Here is a 15,295-nt window from a genome sequence, read left to right as displayed (position 1 = left end):
TGCACATCTTCTAATCTCTGATTTTAATTTCTGAGGTAACCCTTATATGTGGAGTTAAAAATAGAGATTAATTTGTTATGTACTTACAGAAGAGTAGGTTGTGATGTATGTACATTTAAGATGAGATTAAATTATTAATATTCTGACGTGTCTTAAAGTAATAATTTTAGTCTTAGACGTAGGTACACATTATTCTATGAAAAAATCCTCCTGAAAATTGCGTGAATGTTTTTTTTAACACTAACATCAGTTTATGAATTACAGAAAAACAAACAAAATTTATTTGTTTACTTCCAGTAGTGGTTGAAAAGCAATCAATTGTTTTCAGTTGTATAATTATGTACCCACTTGCTTTTCGAGCGCAAAAGGCCACTGTGAGGAATGTCTGACTGCATGTTTCTCGACGTGTCACAACTTGTAGATATGACAATATCAGTTTCTCGTTTTCGTCTGCCTGTATATCTGCTCATTCCCTGCAAAAACTTGATGACATCATTTTAGACTTTTGTTAAGTAAATCCAGTTTGAATTTTATATTGTGACATGCGTAAAAAGATGCCGCCTTGTAAAATAATAATCTATAATAATTTGTTTGCGTTTTTACACATGGAATTTTGATGGAAAGTATTCACTTTCAAATAAGTACTCTTTTTCTTTTTCTTTCAAATTTTATTTGAGATCTATTTAAATATTAGCAACTTTTTAGTACTGATAAAAAATATTCAAAACATTGGAATACGAAATTTTACACAAACAACGCTTGTTCCGAAGGCATGTTATGTATCGATTTTTTTACAACATATTTTGCTGATTACATGAAGTATTGTACTTGCTGTATAATTAACACAGTCTTCGTATTATGATTACTAATGAAACGAATAGCCACAATAACTTTGTAGCGCGAAAGGATGAGACAGATATACCGTATCAATACATAACTATGTAGTATATAATTATTTATTTATGTGTAAATTTAAAATAAAGCCAGGCCACTGATGAAAACTGTCTTGATGAAGACGTTGATTATTAAATTTTTGCAAGAAAAAATAACGACGTTTGAAGAAAAACCCTCCAAGTTTTGGAATATTTAGCACAAACGCCCATGAATAACAGGTGAGCGCAAGCGCTCTGGTGCCGACAGAGTTAGGGTGGGGTGAGCAACTAGCTTCAGTTTTTGAACAAGTCTTATAACGCGGTTGTTGTGTTGAAGAGTGTTTCGTAGGCTGGCTAAAGTTTGTGGTACCGGTGGTGTGTTCAGTTATAAATAAACATTAATTATCTTATCTAAATTACTTTAAATACAAGTCAGGTTCGAGTTTGGGCCAACAGAAAAGCGTACAACGAAGAATAAGGCAACATTCTGGATCCAACAGATTCTAACCTAAATAGTTCTCGCAGATGCAGTGAAGTTCAAACCAGTGTATTGTGTACGTACAGCTTGTTTTAGGAATTGTGAGGAACTAGTGAACAGAACAGTGGTTCTGAACAAAATTACACAACTTAGTGATTAATAACGAAATTTTTATAAAAAGAAAAAAACTGGATGTAACCTTAAAGTGTAATGTGTGTAAGTGGGTTGCACTGAGTTTCACTTCCTTTGGGGAATGGATATTATATAGGTAAATGAAACGATATGTATAAATATATCTACGATTCTGTTAAGTTCGTTGTTGAATGTAAGTGGAGAAACGAAGCTGTTCAATGTTGGTGTCGCAGACCACAGTTGCATTCCATAACAGTATCTACGACTTACAATAACGTTGGTCTAGATTTTTGCATCTGTTGTATTTATTAGTGTTTTCCCAAAATTCTCCAACTATATTGATTTTCCGTACATTATTCGTTTACTCGTTCTGTTCAACAATGCAAACATTCGAGATACATACTCCGTTATTGTCTGCAAAATAATCCGATCGACACATTCAGATGATTAAATTCATAAAGAATGTAAACATATGTTTCGTGTACCGGGAGCCCCCTCTCCCGGATTGTACTATTCACCGGTAAATGTGACTGTACTCATTCTTTGTCATTCATCCAAGTACATCCCTCCCAACAATTATGGACTTCGCACGTATACACTACAAAACCACATTTCGGCAACTTCACTCGTTACGCCTCCGTCGATCATCTTATTAGTTCAAAATGATTTCTTACGCAATTAAACCGATTTCGCATTATTTGTTTTAAAATAAATAACACGCGACCATTGTTTTCACCGTGCAAGTATATTTTTGTAAACTACATAAATAATCCATTAAAATGTTGCTTCAGCTGAACGCATTAAAATCATTAAATGTACGTACTCTCGTAATTTTGCATTTAGCTGGCAGAAATGGTGATATTGGACTGACGGACTAAATGTTTTAACTTTGTAGTTTTTTTTTTGGTCAAACGAGAAATTTTTGAATGGTTTGTTAATCGTGACGTAAAAAAGAGTACAGAATGGAGAACTTACAAAAGCGCAACTTACAACAGCCAATCATCGCAACGGAAAATGGCGCCATAATTACAACTTCGAAAATGTGGACCTAAACGAATTTTCTTATACGCAACAGTTTGCGTAACTTATGACACTTTTTTTTTATGCATGAAAAGTCATCATTTTAAGAAACTAGCCAATTTTAACAAATTGTATTGTCAAAAGTTTGTCTTTGGGATAAATGTTTAATAGTATGTTTCGTTTTCTTTTAGTGAACAATTTAAAATAACCTGTATGAAATAGAGGAGTTGGTAGTTGAACTGCCATTTAACCATTAGAATTGGCGAATATTAATAATGGCTAAAAAGAGTGACTTTGAAAATAGACCTAATAGAGTAGACGCTGATCACACATCAACTGTTTTTATTGTTTCGTGTTAAGAGTTTAGACGCTAAGACGGTGAACATTACAGCTAACGCAAAAAGAAAAAAAATCAAGTATTCAAGACAATAGTTTCCTATAAGCGAAAGGAATTTATGCATGTAGGTATGTTAAAAAAAAAAAATAAATAAAATCGTTCCTTTTGGAGAATTTGTTATACTTGGAAGTATATGCCTTTCGACAAAATCCATAATAAACAAAAAGTAAAACACTGAACCTGTCATTCCAATGAGAAATTGTTGTTAATTTTTATTGGGTTTTTCAATTGTATTTCTATATCAGTTTTACTTCTAGTAGAAACTGGTCACGTATTCTTTTATTTGAGCACAGTGACCTTAAAAGAGTTGCTAAGGAAATAAATATCTGCTGGTGTACTGGTATTTTAGACATGAGAAAACGTGTTATTTAGAAATTAACTTGAAAATTTTTACATTTTTGCGCGAATTATGTGATTATACAGTGAATAGAGAAAATAATACTTCATTTTTTTTAAACCGTAACTTTTGGATGAGAACACAGGAAAATGCAGCTTCGTTCTTGGACACCAACAAAATGTTCTTGCATGGATCTTGACGGTTTGTGTATTTTTGAATTTTGAAGGCGTTGTTAAAGGTAAGGGCTAATGGAGGATATATTGTATCTTTTTTTACTTGTTTCGACAATTGTCACGCCACCCTAATGGGCAGTTACTCTAATCTAAAGTATGAAATTAGTTTACTCGGATTTTTTTTCGAAATGTTTCCACAACCAATGATTTTAATGAAGGTGTAATGTTGGATTTACGTATCCAGTTTTTTAGTTGACTCTAAACTAATTCGATCAGCTTTAGAGCACAGGGACACGGATGAAGTCACAAGCTAGTGTGACCATATTTATTGTTTTGCCATAGTGTCCCCTGAGTAAGATATTTGTCTAGTCCTATCCAGTATTTTCAGAAAATTGCAAAAGTAACCACAATATAATCACTTGCATAAGTATTTATTAAAAATAATAATAATAATAATAGTCGCTAATGTTCATTCTTTTTATAAGAAACAAATTGTTTAAATTGATACTTGTACATAAAACATGAGTAAAATATATTTTTTTTCTGACCCTATTTTCGCTTGACTCATCTTCATCTCGCTCCTGTGCAAATGTTTATTCATAAATATGGATATGATGGGTATACAGTTTCGTGTAATTTGTAGTCCTTTTCACTTAAAAGATCCTTTTCGTCCCTCTTCTTTCGTTTCTTTTCTTCATAACTTCTGGTGCGTTTTCGCCCGTTCTACTACTTTTTTCCCCACCTTTCTGTCCTTTACATTCTGTCCTATGTCATGTCTATCAATTTTTTATTCAATTTTTCTTAAATTCTCTTCCATCTTAGTTTTGGTCTTTCCTTTGTTTTTTCCCCGGCGGCATCCACTCTGTAATTATTTTAATCAGATTTTCCTTCTCTCTGCTCTTTATGTGCCCATACCACCTTATTCTCTGGGCTTTTATTACTTTGACTATGTTCTCGTGTTCCATTCATTCTTGTATTTCGTGATTCATCCGGGATCTGCTTTCTTCTTTATTATCTTCGGTCCCACTATCATTCTTATTCTTTTTAAATATATTGTGATTATTGATAGAAGTTCGTACTTTTTTGGACTTAAAAGTTAAGTCTGCTTTTTTGCGAGGATAGATTTAAATTGCAATCGAAGCTTACTTGTATGCATCTGGAGCGGGAGATTCTGGACCACTTGAAAGTTACCCGCTGTAGTCCACCCTCTGGTAATAACGTCCACGTAACGAATTGCCATTTCATGTTTTCAAGATGTTTAAAGCCAGTCGCTGCCTTTAGCTCTTGTGGAGTATACAATACATTTTTAATGTGATATCTCCACTATTAACAGACTTCCTGTTATGAAATTTTAAATATAATTTGTTCACAACTGAGGCAGTTTTTTTAACAGTTTATCATAACCGTAAAATTTTGCAGAAATTTTTCATAACTTATGTATTTTTAAAATTCAATATCTCAATTATTTATGGAAACTTCAATTCGCGGTTTTCACCACCGTTTTTAGCCTGCAAAACTCCACGCGGGTAGGTTCGAAAGAAAAATCTGAATAAAAAAAAACATTTTTTTTTTAATAACAAAACTTTGCTCTTTAACTTAGAAAGTACAAAACGGATTACTGCGAATTCGAACGTATTAAAATTAACGTGAACATGGGGATGTCACAAAATTTTACAAAATAAATTTCATTGAAATGCGGTTTTTTTAATTTCTACTTATTTTTTTAGAGTATCTGAAAAGGATTAATGAATGAAGCAGTTAATTTTACCGATTAAATAAAAAACGGTGTATCTAATATTTCCGACATTATGGAAACAATATTGTTGCTTTTATACTAGAATCGCCGAATAGATGCAGTAATAACATCCTGCGAATAATGAACATAGCGTTTAAATTGGTTAGAAAACACTTGTTGTGGGGGTTTTAGTAAAACTATTCATTCGATCCTCACGAGATCAGTGCATGCGATTCTAGTATGTTATAACAATGGCTGATATGGATAAAATTAAGTATTTACTAAAACCTTTTAAGCAAAAGCAAATGGTCGGCAGTAAATACTAAAAGTAGAAGTTTTACTACTGAGTAAACACTTCTGGTTTTTCCCTTAAATACTTGAATTTTTATAAAACTGAGTTGCCATAAACCGGATAACTACTGTCTTCCATAAAATTGATTATTCTGTCATCGAAAAGACCATACGGGTTTGAAGTTCATGATTTTTTGTTCAACAAGTCACAGATGATAAATGTAAGAGACAAAAAAAGAAGCTTTAAATCAATTTTAGAAAGAATGCATGACAAATTTTGAGCAAGGTATATCAGACAGCAAAGTCTTGAAGAAAATGAATAAGATGAAAACGGAATTAAAAGAGAAAACAGATGGTAAACGAACGGGAGACAAGAAAATTGTTCTAAAGTCTTGAGAAGAATCGGTTTCTAAATCTGCTGGATGGTAGCAACAGAGAGAATCCGGCATTACATATTACACCAAAGGTGTAGATAAGTTTCATAAATAGTTCTTAAAATAATCTGTTGTACCATTCATCCCTACGTTGTTCTATACCTGGAATTTTATTATTGTTGTCATTGCTGTTTTCGACAATGTCTTTGTCTTCTTCAGGTAAAATGTGAGAAAAAATATTTTTATGGTTTAAACATTTCGAGACATGCTGAACGAAAAACATGAAACTGGTATGTTTGATATGTACCCTTCCGAGATGAACTCATTAAAATTGGAAGCGTTTTTATAATTGTCCAAAACATATTTCAATGACGACTCTATTTTTCTTGTGTACTTTATTAAAATATTGTTCCACAGGGTTTTTTTTGGATATCTATAAGGTGTTGTCAACTAAAGGGCAATTCATGCGGTTAAATTACGTAAGTTTACTAAAAAGCAGCTTGAAATGTTACAAATTGTTACTTATCATTTCAAGTAAAAATTTTTTTTATGCATAAAGGACTGGGTATTTACTGGAAAATTAAGCAAAAACTCGAAAATGTTTGAACTAGTTAGCATTATGTCTATATTTGTAAGTTAAACCTTTTTTTTATGCATATGAAAACCAGTAGTACTTGAAAATTTCACTATAAAGTATTTACTAAATTTATGCATATTAGCCATTGTGCTGCTATACATACTGAAATATTTACCTCTGCTGTGTTGATGCCGTTACACAAAATGTTATGTAACTCTCACTTTAAACGTACAATATCGAATGCTACTTTACCTGTAGTTTGATAATCCACCTCTATTTTAATTTTAATAGTTTAATTATAATCGGGGTATTCATCAATTCGCATAATCAAATTTTATAATTTTTCGGAAAAGCTGAAGTATGTGTTTTATTGTACTTCAGGGGCGAAAGAAGTTCTGTCTAAATAACTTTGGACCATTTTTTTAATCTGTGTCTAAAGGCGTGGGTCACTCCGTACGTAAGTATGCGTTATAGCTTATTCCAGTTGACTGAACTCTTGAGGCTTGCTGTCTGTGAACCTGTATTTAAAGTGCAACTGAGAAGTAATTGTTACACAATAAATGCTTGACCGATCGAAGATCTTTCGTATTTGGTGTTGAGCTGTATGTACGCAAAACAAGAAGGCAATTATTATTTTCATATTAGTAACAAATTGTATCAGTTTAACGAACAATAAAACATTGGTTAAGATAATACCGAGTTCACGTGGGTATGCATACTATAGTCACATGTTTAAGTTCAGTTGAGAATCTAGCACTCGTTGAAGCAGATCATTATGTAAAATTGATCGACGACGATATATTTATTTATATATATGTATATAAATAAAACGTTTAAAATATATGTATATAGCTTAAATGGTTATGGATATATAGAAATGGCACATTTACGGCCAGTTTGTAAAAAAAATAATTTAATCTGATGATTAACTTTTCGTGCGATGAAATTTAACGAATCAGGACATTTCCTTGAATTTCGTTAAATCGTATCGAGTCAATAATAATGAATAATTTGGTTCTTTTGAGTGTAGTGTTTATGCGGGGAGAGAGGGGTGATCGAACTTGGTATTTGGATAGGTCGCAACTTACTTGTTTTTGTATTAAATATATTGTTTGTTTTCTTTTAAAATTCACTAGTCCTATTTAATGGAGAAACATCATCGCAGGTTTTACGAATGTCGTTTAGCGGTATATACCTAGGTATTATAGTTTGGAGACTACATGACTACCATTCAATGTGTTTGTTTAAGGAGGAGGAGGGGGGGGGGGGGGGTTTGTTCAATCAAAATATGATTATAGGTACGGTTAAGTAGTAAGCGTTAATTGCGTTTTAAGGGTTGGCAGTTTTTTCTGGTGTTGATCGTTATAAGGAGTGAGTAAGTAAAATCGATGGGTTGCTGTTAATAAGTAAGGTTTGTCGGTAGACGTTAGTGTGCCGCGTTAATGAAAAATGACAATCGACTAATGCAATGTGTGTTTCAGGTCCCATGCCTTGAAGTTCCTGGAGAGCCAGTGCCGCTATGAAGCGGCCGCTTTTCACATTATTCGTGGCTCTGGCCGCCACAGCGTTGACGGCAGCCGCTTCATCGAGCAACGACATTATCAAAACTTTTACCGATCCAAAGGTGCAAGCATTCAACCATCTTGTCGTGGATAAAAATACAGGGCGTGTATATATCGGTGCCGTGAACCGTCTATATCAATTATCACCAGATCTAGACTTAGTTATCTCTGTAGAAACGGGACCAGAGATGGATTCAGATGACTGTTCGGTTCTGGAATGTACGTCTGCGTTTAGTAAAAAATTAACCGATAACGTAAACAAGGCACTAGTTATCGACTACACCACAACGCGACTAATCTCTTGTGGAAGCCTGTTCCAAGGAATATGTTCGGTTAGAAATCTCGACAACATATCAGAAGGAGTTCGAGAAGTGCGAGAGGCGGTCGTTGCCAACAATGCAACTGCTTCCACGGTGGCATTCATAGCTCCTGGACCACCGAATCCTCCAGTTTCGCAAGTGATGTATGTGGGTGTAACGTTTACATTAGGTTCGCCATATCGGTCCGAGGTGCCCGCTGTTAGTAGCCGCTCTTTGGATAAGGATAAAATGTTCACAATTGCTCAAACTGCTGTGACCACAGGAACAAGAATGTTTGTCAATTCATTAGCTAGGGAACGTTATCCAATAACCTACGTTTACGGTTTTGCCTCCGAAGGGTTCAGTTATTTTTTAACAACTCAGATGCGTCACACCGGTTCCAATCAGTTTATAAGCAAGCTAGTGCGTGTATGTCACGATGACGAAAACTATTATTCCTACACGGAGATTCCTATGGATTGCATCAGCGAGGCGCAAGGTGGCCGCAAATACAACCTAGTGCAAGCCGCCTACGTGGGGAAGGCCGGGTCGGATTTGGCCGCGGACTTGGGTATCACCGCTCAGGATGATGTGTTATTCGGAGTGTTTAGTGAAGGTGACCCCCAGATCGCGAACAAACCCTCCGATTTATCCGCATTGTGCGTTTACCCGCTGAAAGCCATCAGGCGAAAGTTTATGCAGAATATCAAGCATTGTTTCAGTGGCAAGGGTCAGCGTGGCTTGGACTTCATTTCGCCGAGCCTTCAATGTGTGCCTACGGTGAGTACAATATATATTACGTATACGAATATACATCTGCGATTTGCGCACCCCCATGGCGGCGAAGCGGCACTGCCGCTCCCGGTATTGATCGGCCGTCGCCGGGACCTCGCTATGCTAGACCCTGACTGACGTCTCGCACCAAACGCTAAATTCTTACTATTCCTTCACCTTCGTCCTTCGATCATTCATCTGTTTATCAAAGAAGACATATTGTACTCTGCGTCGACCCCGAAAGCACTGTTGCTCCCTCATTTCCAGTCCGGAATCAGTCTAATAACTCCATTCTTCACAAAGGAAATGTTAAATACGGAAACGCATGCTTTTTTATTTACTATTTTTCACATTTCTTTTGATGTCTTCCACCAAACCACACCTCCAATTGTCTTTTACATTCGACACGGAATCTCTTAGATTGATGATCTCAATAACACAAGTATCTTCAAATTTTTGTATCGAAATTTTGTCTTTACCATCTAACTGGTTTTTTCTTCAGTAATATTTTGTATTTGTGCTATGTAACAGAGAACGGATACAAATACTGAAATCTTGTAAAGCCATTGCTTTTAACTAGCGTCGCGACACAGACTTATATTTTTTTAAATATAAATGAAATTATTGTTATTACAATGCTATAAAACACTTTGGTGTTTATTTATATATATGTATATATATAGATGTAAAAAAAAAATCGGGTTGAATGAAATACAGAACTACCACTTTATTTTACAAACTAGTGTGGTCTGTCTCAGAACGAATTTATTTAAGTATATATGTATTTGAACTGTCGTCTTTCACACTGAATACAAAACTTCTTATTATGTAGTTCACAACTTGCCGACGTTAATAGAGTATCACGCGTTACAGAGGCACAAACACTCCTAATTCGATTTTTACTCCGTTAGCGTAAGTTATGGAAGCATTGTAATAGGGTCCATTCGACGAATGGCTACTTTCATGTTTTCTGAACGTTACAGGACGCGTAGAGTACGAAACAATGGGTCTCTCGTTTCCGTTTGTTTGCTCCGAAAATTACCTTTGAAACTGCAAAACCGAATGCTCTAAATTCTTGCAAACGTTTCAAGATAAACCGTTAATCAAAATTTATCCGTTAATCTCCTCCCGAAATATTGATGACGTCTTCTCAAAATTTTGTCGAATAAATCTAAAATATGTAAAATGTTCTGAATGTGTACTCGTGATTTATGAATGCATTCATATTTTTTAAAATACAGGGTGAATGATGCAGTACATTTTATTGACCAAATGAACGGCTGGTCCCATTATTTCGAAAATTTGTGTGTACAGTACTGTTATTATTAGTATTACACTGCACTTATTCAAATTGATATCTGTCCTTGATGGAGTGTTAATGACGTCATCACAAAATTTTGTTATAGAAAAACTCACTTGAAATGCACATGCTCTTTTACATATACATTAAAAAATTCTTACATATCAATTTTTACAAGAATCTGTATTTGTTCGCCTGCATTTCAGGGGTGAGGGAAGTTCTCTCTAAACAACTTGACCAATTTTTACTTTCCGAGTGTAAGCTAAGGAAATATAGTAATTGAATCCATCAGATGAATGGCACTTTTATGTTTTCTTGACGTTTTATGTCCCCTAGAGTACGAAAAAGTACTCTCCCGTTTCCTATACTTGTGATTTATCATTGCATTCATAGTTTTTAGATTTGCTTATACAGGATGATTAAAAAAAATAATGAACGAGTCTAGATATTTACTTGATTAAATGAGGAACTGCATAACCGAATGCTTTGAAATCTTGCAGAGGCTTTTAAGTTATCACAGACATGGTAATTGTTTAATCAAAATATCTCTGTTTACCCGTCCCCCTCCCCATATTGATGACGGAACCTCAAAATATTGCCGAATAAATCCTATCTAAAATCTGCAAAATATGATAAGTCTCCTATACTCGTGATTGCATTCAAAACATTTTATTGATTAAATCAGCAACGTTACATACACATCGTTATATTCAGGGAAGTGCTGTCGAAGTAACCTTCGATCAGTTTTTTATTGGTCAAATTAAGAACGAGTCACCTCATTTTTCGAAAATGTGAGATACTGTATATTACGCCCGTCTATTTTTAATAATGGTAAAATAACAATTATATTAATAATATTGAGAACATTTTGCTCTATTGTGGGTTAATTAATAATTTTAATCCTGTTTTGAGGAGATAAAGTCATTCAAATCAAACAAATTGCGACGTGTCAGTCGTGACATTCTTTCGATCCATAAGCATAAACAGTCGAAGTTAAACATGTATAATGATAATATACTTTTTCCCGTTAGTTATCTGCTTCCAATATACATATTTGATATTGTTTTGTATTTTATAAAGATTATCACAAAACAAAAAAGGAAAATCGCAAAATCGAATTTGTTTTATATTTTAAAGAAACGGGATTTGTTGTACTGTTGTACTTCAAAGGTGAGGGAAGCCAAAATAACCTTCCACATTTTTTTTTCTTCCCGAGCGGACGTTAAAGAACTATTGTAATGGGGTCCATCCGGGGAATGGTTACTTCATGTGTGTTCTTATTTTATAGAGGTTAACACAAAACAAAATTGCAAAATCAAATTTTACAATTTTTCAAAAAGTGGAAATTTTTGGACTGTATTTCAAGGCAAGACGCTTATTGTTCTATACCAGTATCGGCCGGAAAGCGTTTCTTCATATGAGTTTATATTTAAATCGGCCGCCGTATGTGTTCATATATTTAAGTTAAAAATTATTGCAGAATATATTGTTCGAAAGTGCTGCATATTGTGCGGTCTTCGTCAATTACTAGATTATTACAATTAACAAGACTATTTAAAATTGTAAACTTTCTTTTTGATCACATTCTGGGCGGTTTGCTATTTCTCTTTCATTTTATTTTCCCTGTAATATACTGCTCGTTCTTTGAGAGTGATCTCGTAAAAAGTTCTATTTCCATGGAACATTATTTTCCTTATTTATATTTTAAGGTGCATCAATCATGATCTTTTTCATTTGGTGTAACAGCAACCAAATTTTTTTCAAGACGTTGCTGAAGTTTTGCTGCTGCAGTCGTACAAGCACGTGATTTTTAATGCTGAAATATTAGGGCAAGAAAATGGGCTTTTTCAAACTTTTGCAGCACGTCGAGCTCAAGTCAAGAGAAATATTATCAACATCCGGTGTTGGAGAACAAAAATGAAAAATCATATTTTAGTATTCCTGTTTAGACTATGTTTCCCCTTCTTAGAGACACGATATTGTATCAATATTAGCGTAGTAAATAACAAGATAGGTAGAAGTTTTGTATTCGCGGGTTATTCGTATATTTTAAAACAACGTCTTGTCGGAATTATTCATAATTTATTGTAAATGTTAATAGTAGTTTCCGCTGAAATCATAAATTAACACATTTTTGATAGAGTAATTGCGAATTCCCCCAATTATACTACATAAATAAGGTTCAGAAATATACGAATCTAGTGGATCCTATTCGGAGTCGTTTACTCATTGTTCAGAACCACATTAGGGAAAGCATTCTATAGTTTTTCGCACGAGTAATTGCAATCCTTATTTGAAATTGATACATTGTTTTAGCTCTAGAGAAGACAATGTGTTAGTGACATCTTACACAAAATGTATTTTATATATTCTAGGAAAGCTTTAAACACAACCGGCCCAAGCGTAGTAGATGTCATTACGGAGTGTTGCCTGTTCTTTCATGATATATGGACCTACCAGTGGCCAAATAATATAATTGTATAGTATACGTACACGACTGTCATTTTATTTTCGATGTCGACTCCTTTACTGGAGTGAATAGAACGAAAAATCATTTTAATATTTGTTACGTAGTTTAATGATTTTGCCCATTATTAGTTTTTCCAACTTTTTGTTTCCACCACCCATTGCCAGTTTTATTACCGAAATGCTGATAGTTTTCGTAGTTTGGTTTTTCTGTTCAAAACCGGAATTTTCACTCAGTATTTGAATACAAGTGTGATTTAATACTGTGTACGTAAGACTTTGGCTTTGTGTACTAGTCAGGTACAGTCTTCAGTTGGGTGTGGCTGTTTTGTTCTAGGAACACGAACTAAATTTCCATATCAATTTATGTGCGTTTTTGTTTTTTATTATAGTACTCTTATTATTAAAAAAACATGTACCTGTTGCACATCATTCGAGATTTATGTTCGGTATTCCGGCATTTATCAAAATTTCGAGATACGAGAGTCATTTTCATATCCATTTGAAATTGTGGAGGTGTTTTTATCGGTTCGTCGTCACGTAGGACGATTCGGAAATGTTCGGTGTGATCTGTTGATGATTTGCTGTTAAATGTCAGATGTATTCTCTGTAGCAAACATCTATAGTATAATGCGGATGCTGCTGCCACACCCCATTGTTTTAATCTTCGTGTTCAGTATTAAGAACCTCTTTAGTTCTTGTACGTGCACTAAATTAGCGAACTCCAGGAATAAAAAATATACATTATAGAAAGTTGGGAAGATTCGAAGATTTCATAGCTTAACCTACCTAGCGTTAATCAAGAATGCACAGATTATGAACTAATTGAATTCTAATTCCGACACCTTGAAAACTTCTATTGTCGTTCCGTACTGAAATTGTATTCTACAGTTCTATTTTATTCGCTTTGTTTTCTTTATCTATTGACCTCGGCAAAAGACTAAGAACGTGTTTTGCCACATGTGACATACCATTCAAGGACGGTCTTTGCTTCATTCGAACACTGACTTTCAGTTTTATAAAGAGGCTACCAAGTCTAACCGTTAAAATAATCAATATTTCATTTCTATAATTTCAATTACCTTAATTTTTCTTACTCCCACATTTTACATTCTGCTCGTTAGCTAAGGAAAGTGTAGTAGGGTTTAATTTGGCTTTCATTGCTGGTGCAGTTTTCATCTTTCAGATTGTCGACCTTTTGGAAATATTTTAAACGCGTAATGCCAGAAACTATTTAAATTTAAAAACAGACATCTAAAATTATTATAAAGCATAATCAAACAAGTCTACTTTGTTATGCTTATAAATTATAAATTTTAATTTTGAGAGCGACCGGCTACTTTCATGTTTTCTCGATATTTGATGACCCCTAGAGTACGAAAACAGATGTTCCGTTCTGTCTGCCATCTGTATCGGTTTTAATTTTTTAAAATAACATACTCCTGCGTTTATGGTTTATGAATCCGTATTGAGTTTTTACCTTGAGCATCCAGATAAAAAAAAAACTCGAAATTGTGCAACAATTGTAAAGGGAAATTTTATCAAAATAACTTTGGACCAATTTTTTTTCGTAGTATAGGGGTCAAGAACCATTTGAAATATATATTTGATTTGGTTTAGACGGGTGTGTTTTCGTGAACTGCAAGGAGTTGATAGTAAATATTAGTATGCAATTGTGTATTTGTTCTGTTACGAATTATCAGCTGATTTAACTTAATTTGTTAATTATTGTTTCACTGTACTTAGCATTAACGTTCTTGATATCGATGCAAATATGTTATTTCATTCAAACTTGACGCAACCATTTTAATTTTGTGTGACGGATGTTTCTAGCAGTTTGAAGAAAACGTCCTATTATTGTTCATTCTTCAAGTAGATGAAACTCGAAGCAGAGTACCGTTATAGTATTACTAGAAAAATATTTATAGAGTAGTTGTATACTTTCACATTTTATGGGTGGAACAAATTCTCATTTACTTAAGTGAGAGTAAAGTACCAACACACTCGTTTAGTTTGTCATTGTTACATTGTAATAGCTCGAAACAATCGCAGTTTTCTTAATTTCCGTTGCGTTGAAGGCGCAAAAATACATCTTTAGAAAGTCCATGATCTACTTTATCTACCTAAGACTAAGTTAGTAGAACTTTAAAAGCTTAAATTTCATATTTACGTTTTCGTATTAAATTTGGAATGTTGATTGCGTATGATTTCTGGAAGTATTGAAGGTATTAAATATATTACCAGTAAGTATACTTTAACATTATTGATGCCAACTGTTAATGTAACAATTGCCGAAAAACCTGTAGATGTTGGAAAGTTGGTACATAAATTACTTATTTGTGGGGATGTTGGAACGTTGAAAAGCGTAATATGTAAGTATATAAATCTAATTACAGTGCTTAAGGTGCCTAATTTTTTCAGTATGTGTGAACACTTCCCGTTGCATAAGCACCTTGCAGTACACGTAAATATTTTTGAGTTGCTTTAGTAACACCACAGATGACAATT

General features: G+C 34.0%; 1 protein-coding gene across 1 annotated transcript in view; it reads left to right on the top strand.

The window, feature by feature from the left end:
• Nucleotides 1-1,176: 1,176 nt before the first annotated feature.
• LOC135131133 (plexin-A2) overlaps nucleotides 1,177-15,295 on the top strand; it is a 67,028-nt gene continuing 52,909 nt past the window's right edge. The window contains exons 1-2 of the mRNA XM_064058702.1: nucleotides 1,177-1,618; nucleotides 7,868-9,027. Coding sequence (XP_063914772.1) covers nucleotides 7,906-9,027 — 1,122 coding nt within the window. The 5' untranslated portion in view covers nucleotides 1,177-1,618; nucleotides 7,868-7,905. The remainder of the gene's footprint in view (nucleotides 1,619-7,867; nucleotides 9,028-15,295) is intronic.

This window comes from Zophobas morio, unplaced genomic scaffold, assembly GCF_036711695.1.
Source record: "Zophobas morio isolate AGI-343-1 ecotype UQ-CSIRO unplaced genomic scaffold, CSIRO_AGI_Zmor_V1 ptg000019l, whole genome shotgun sequence".
NCBI classification, from domain to species: domain Eukaryota; kingdom Metazoa; phylum Arthropoda; class Insecta; order Coleoptera; family Tenebrionidae; genus Zophobas; species Zophobas morio.
Note: the sequence above shows the minus strand (reverse complement) of the source record. Positions and strands in the feature narration are given on the sequence as shown.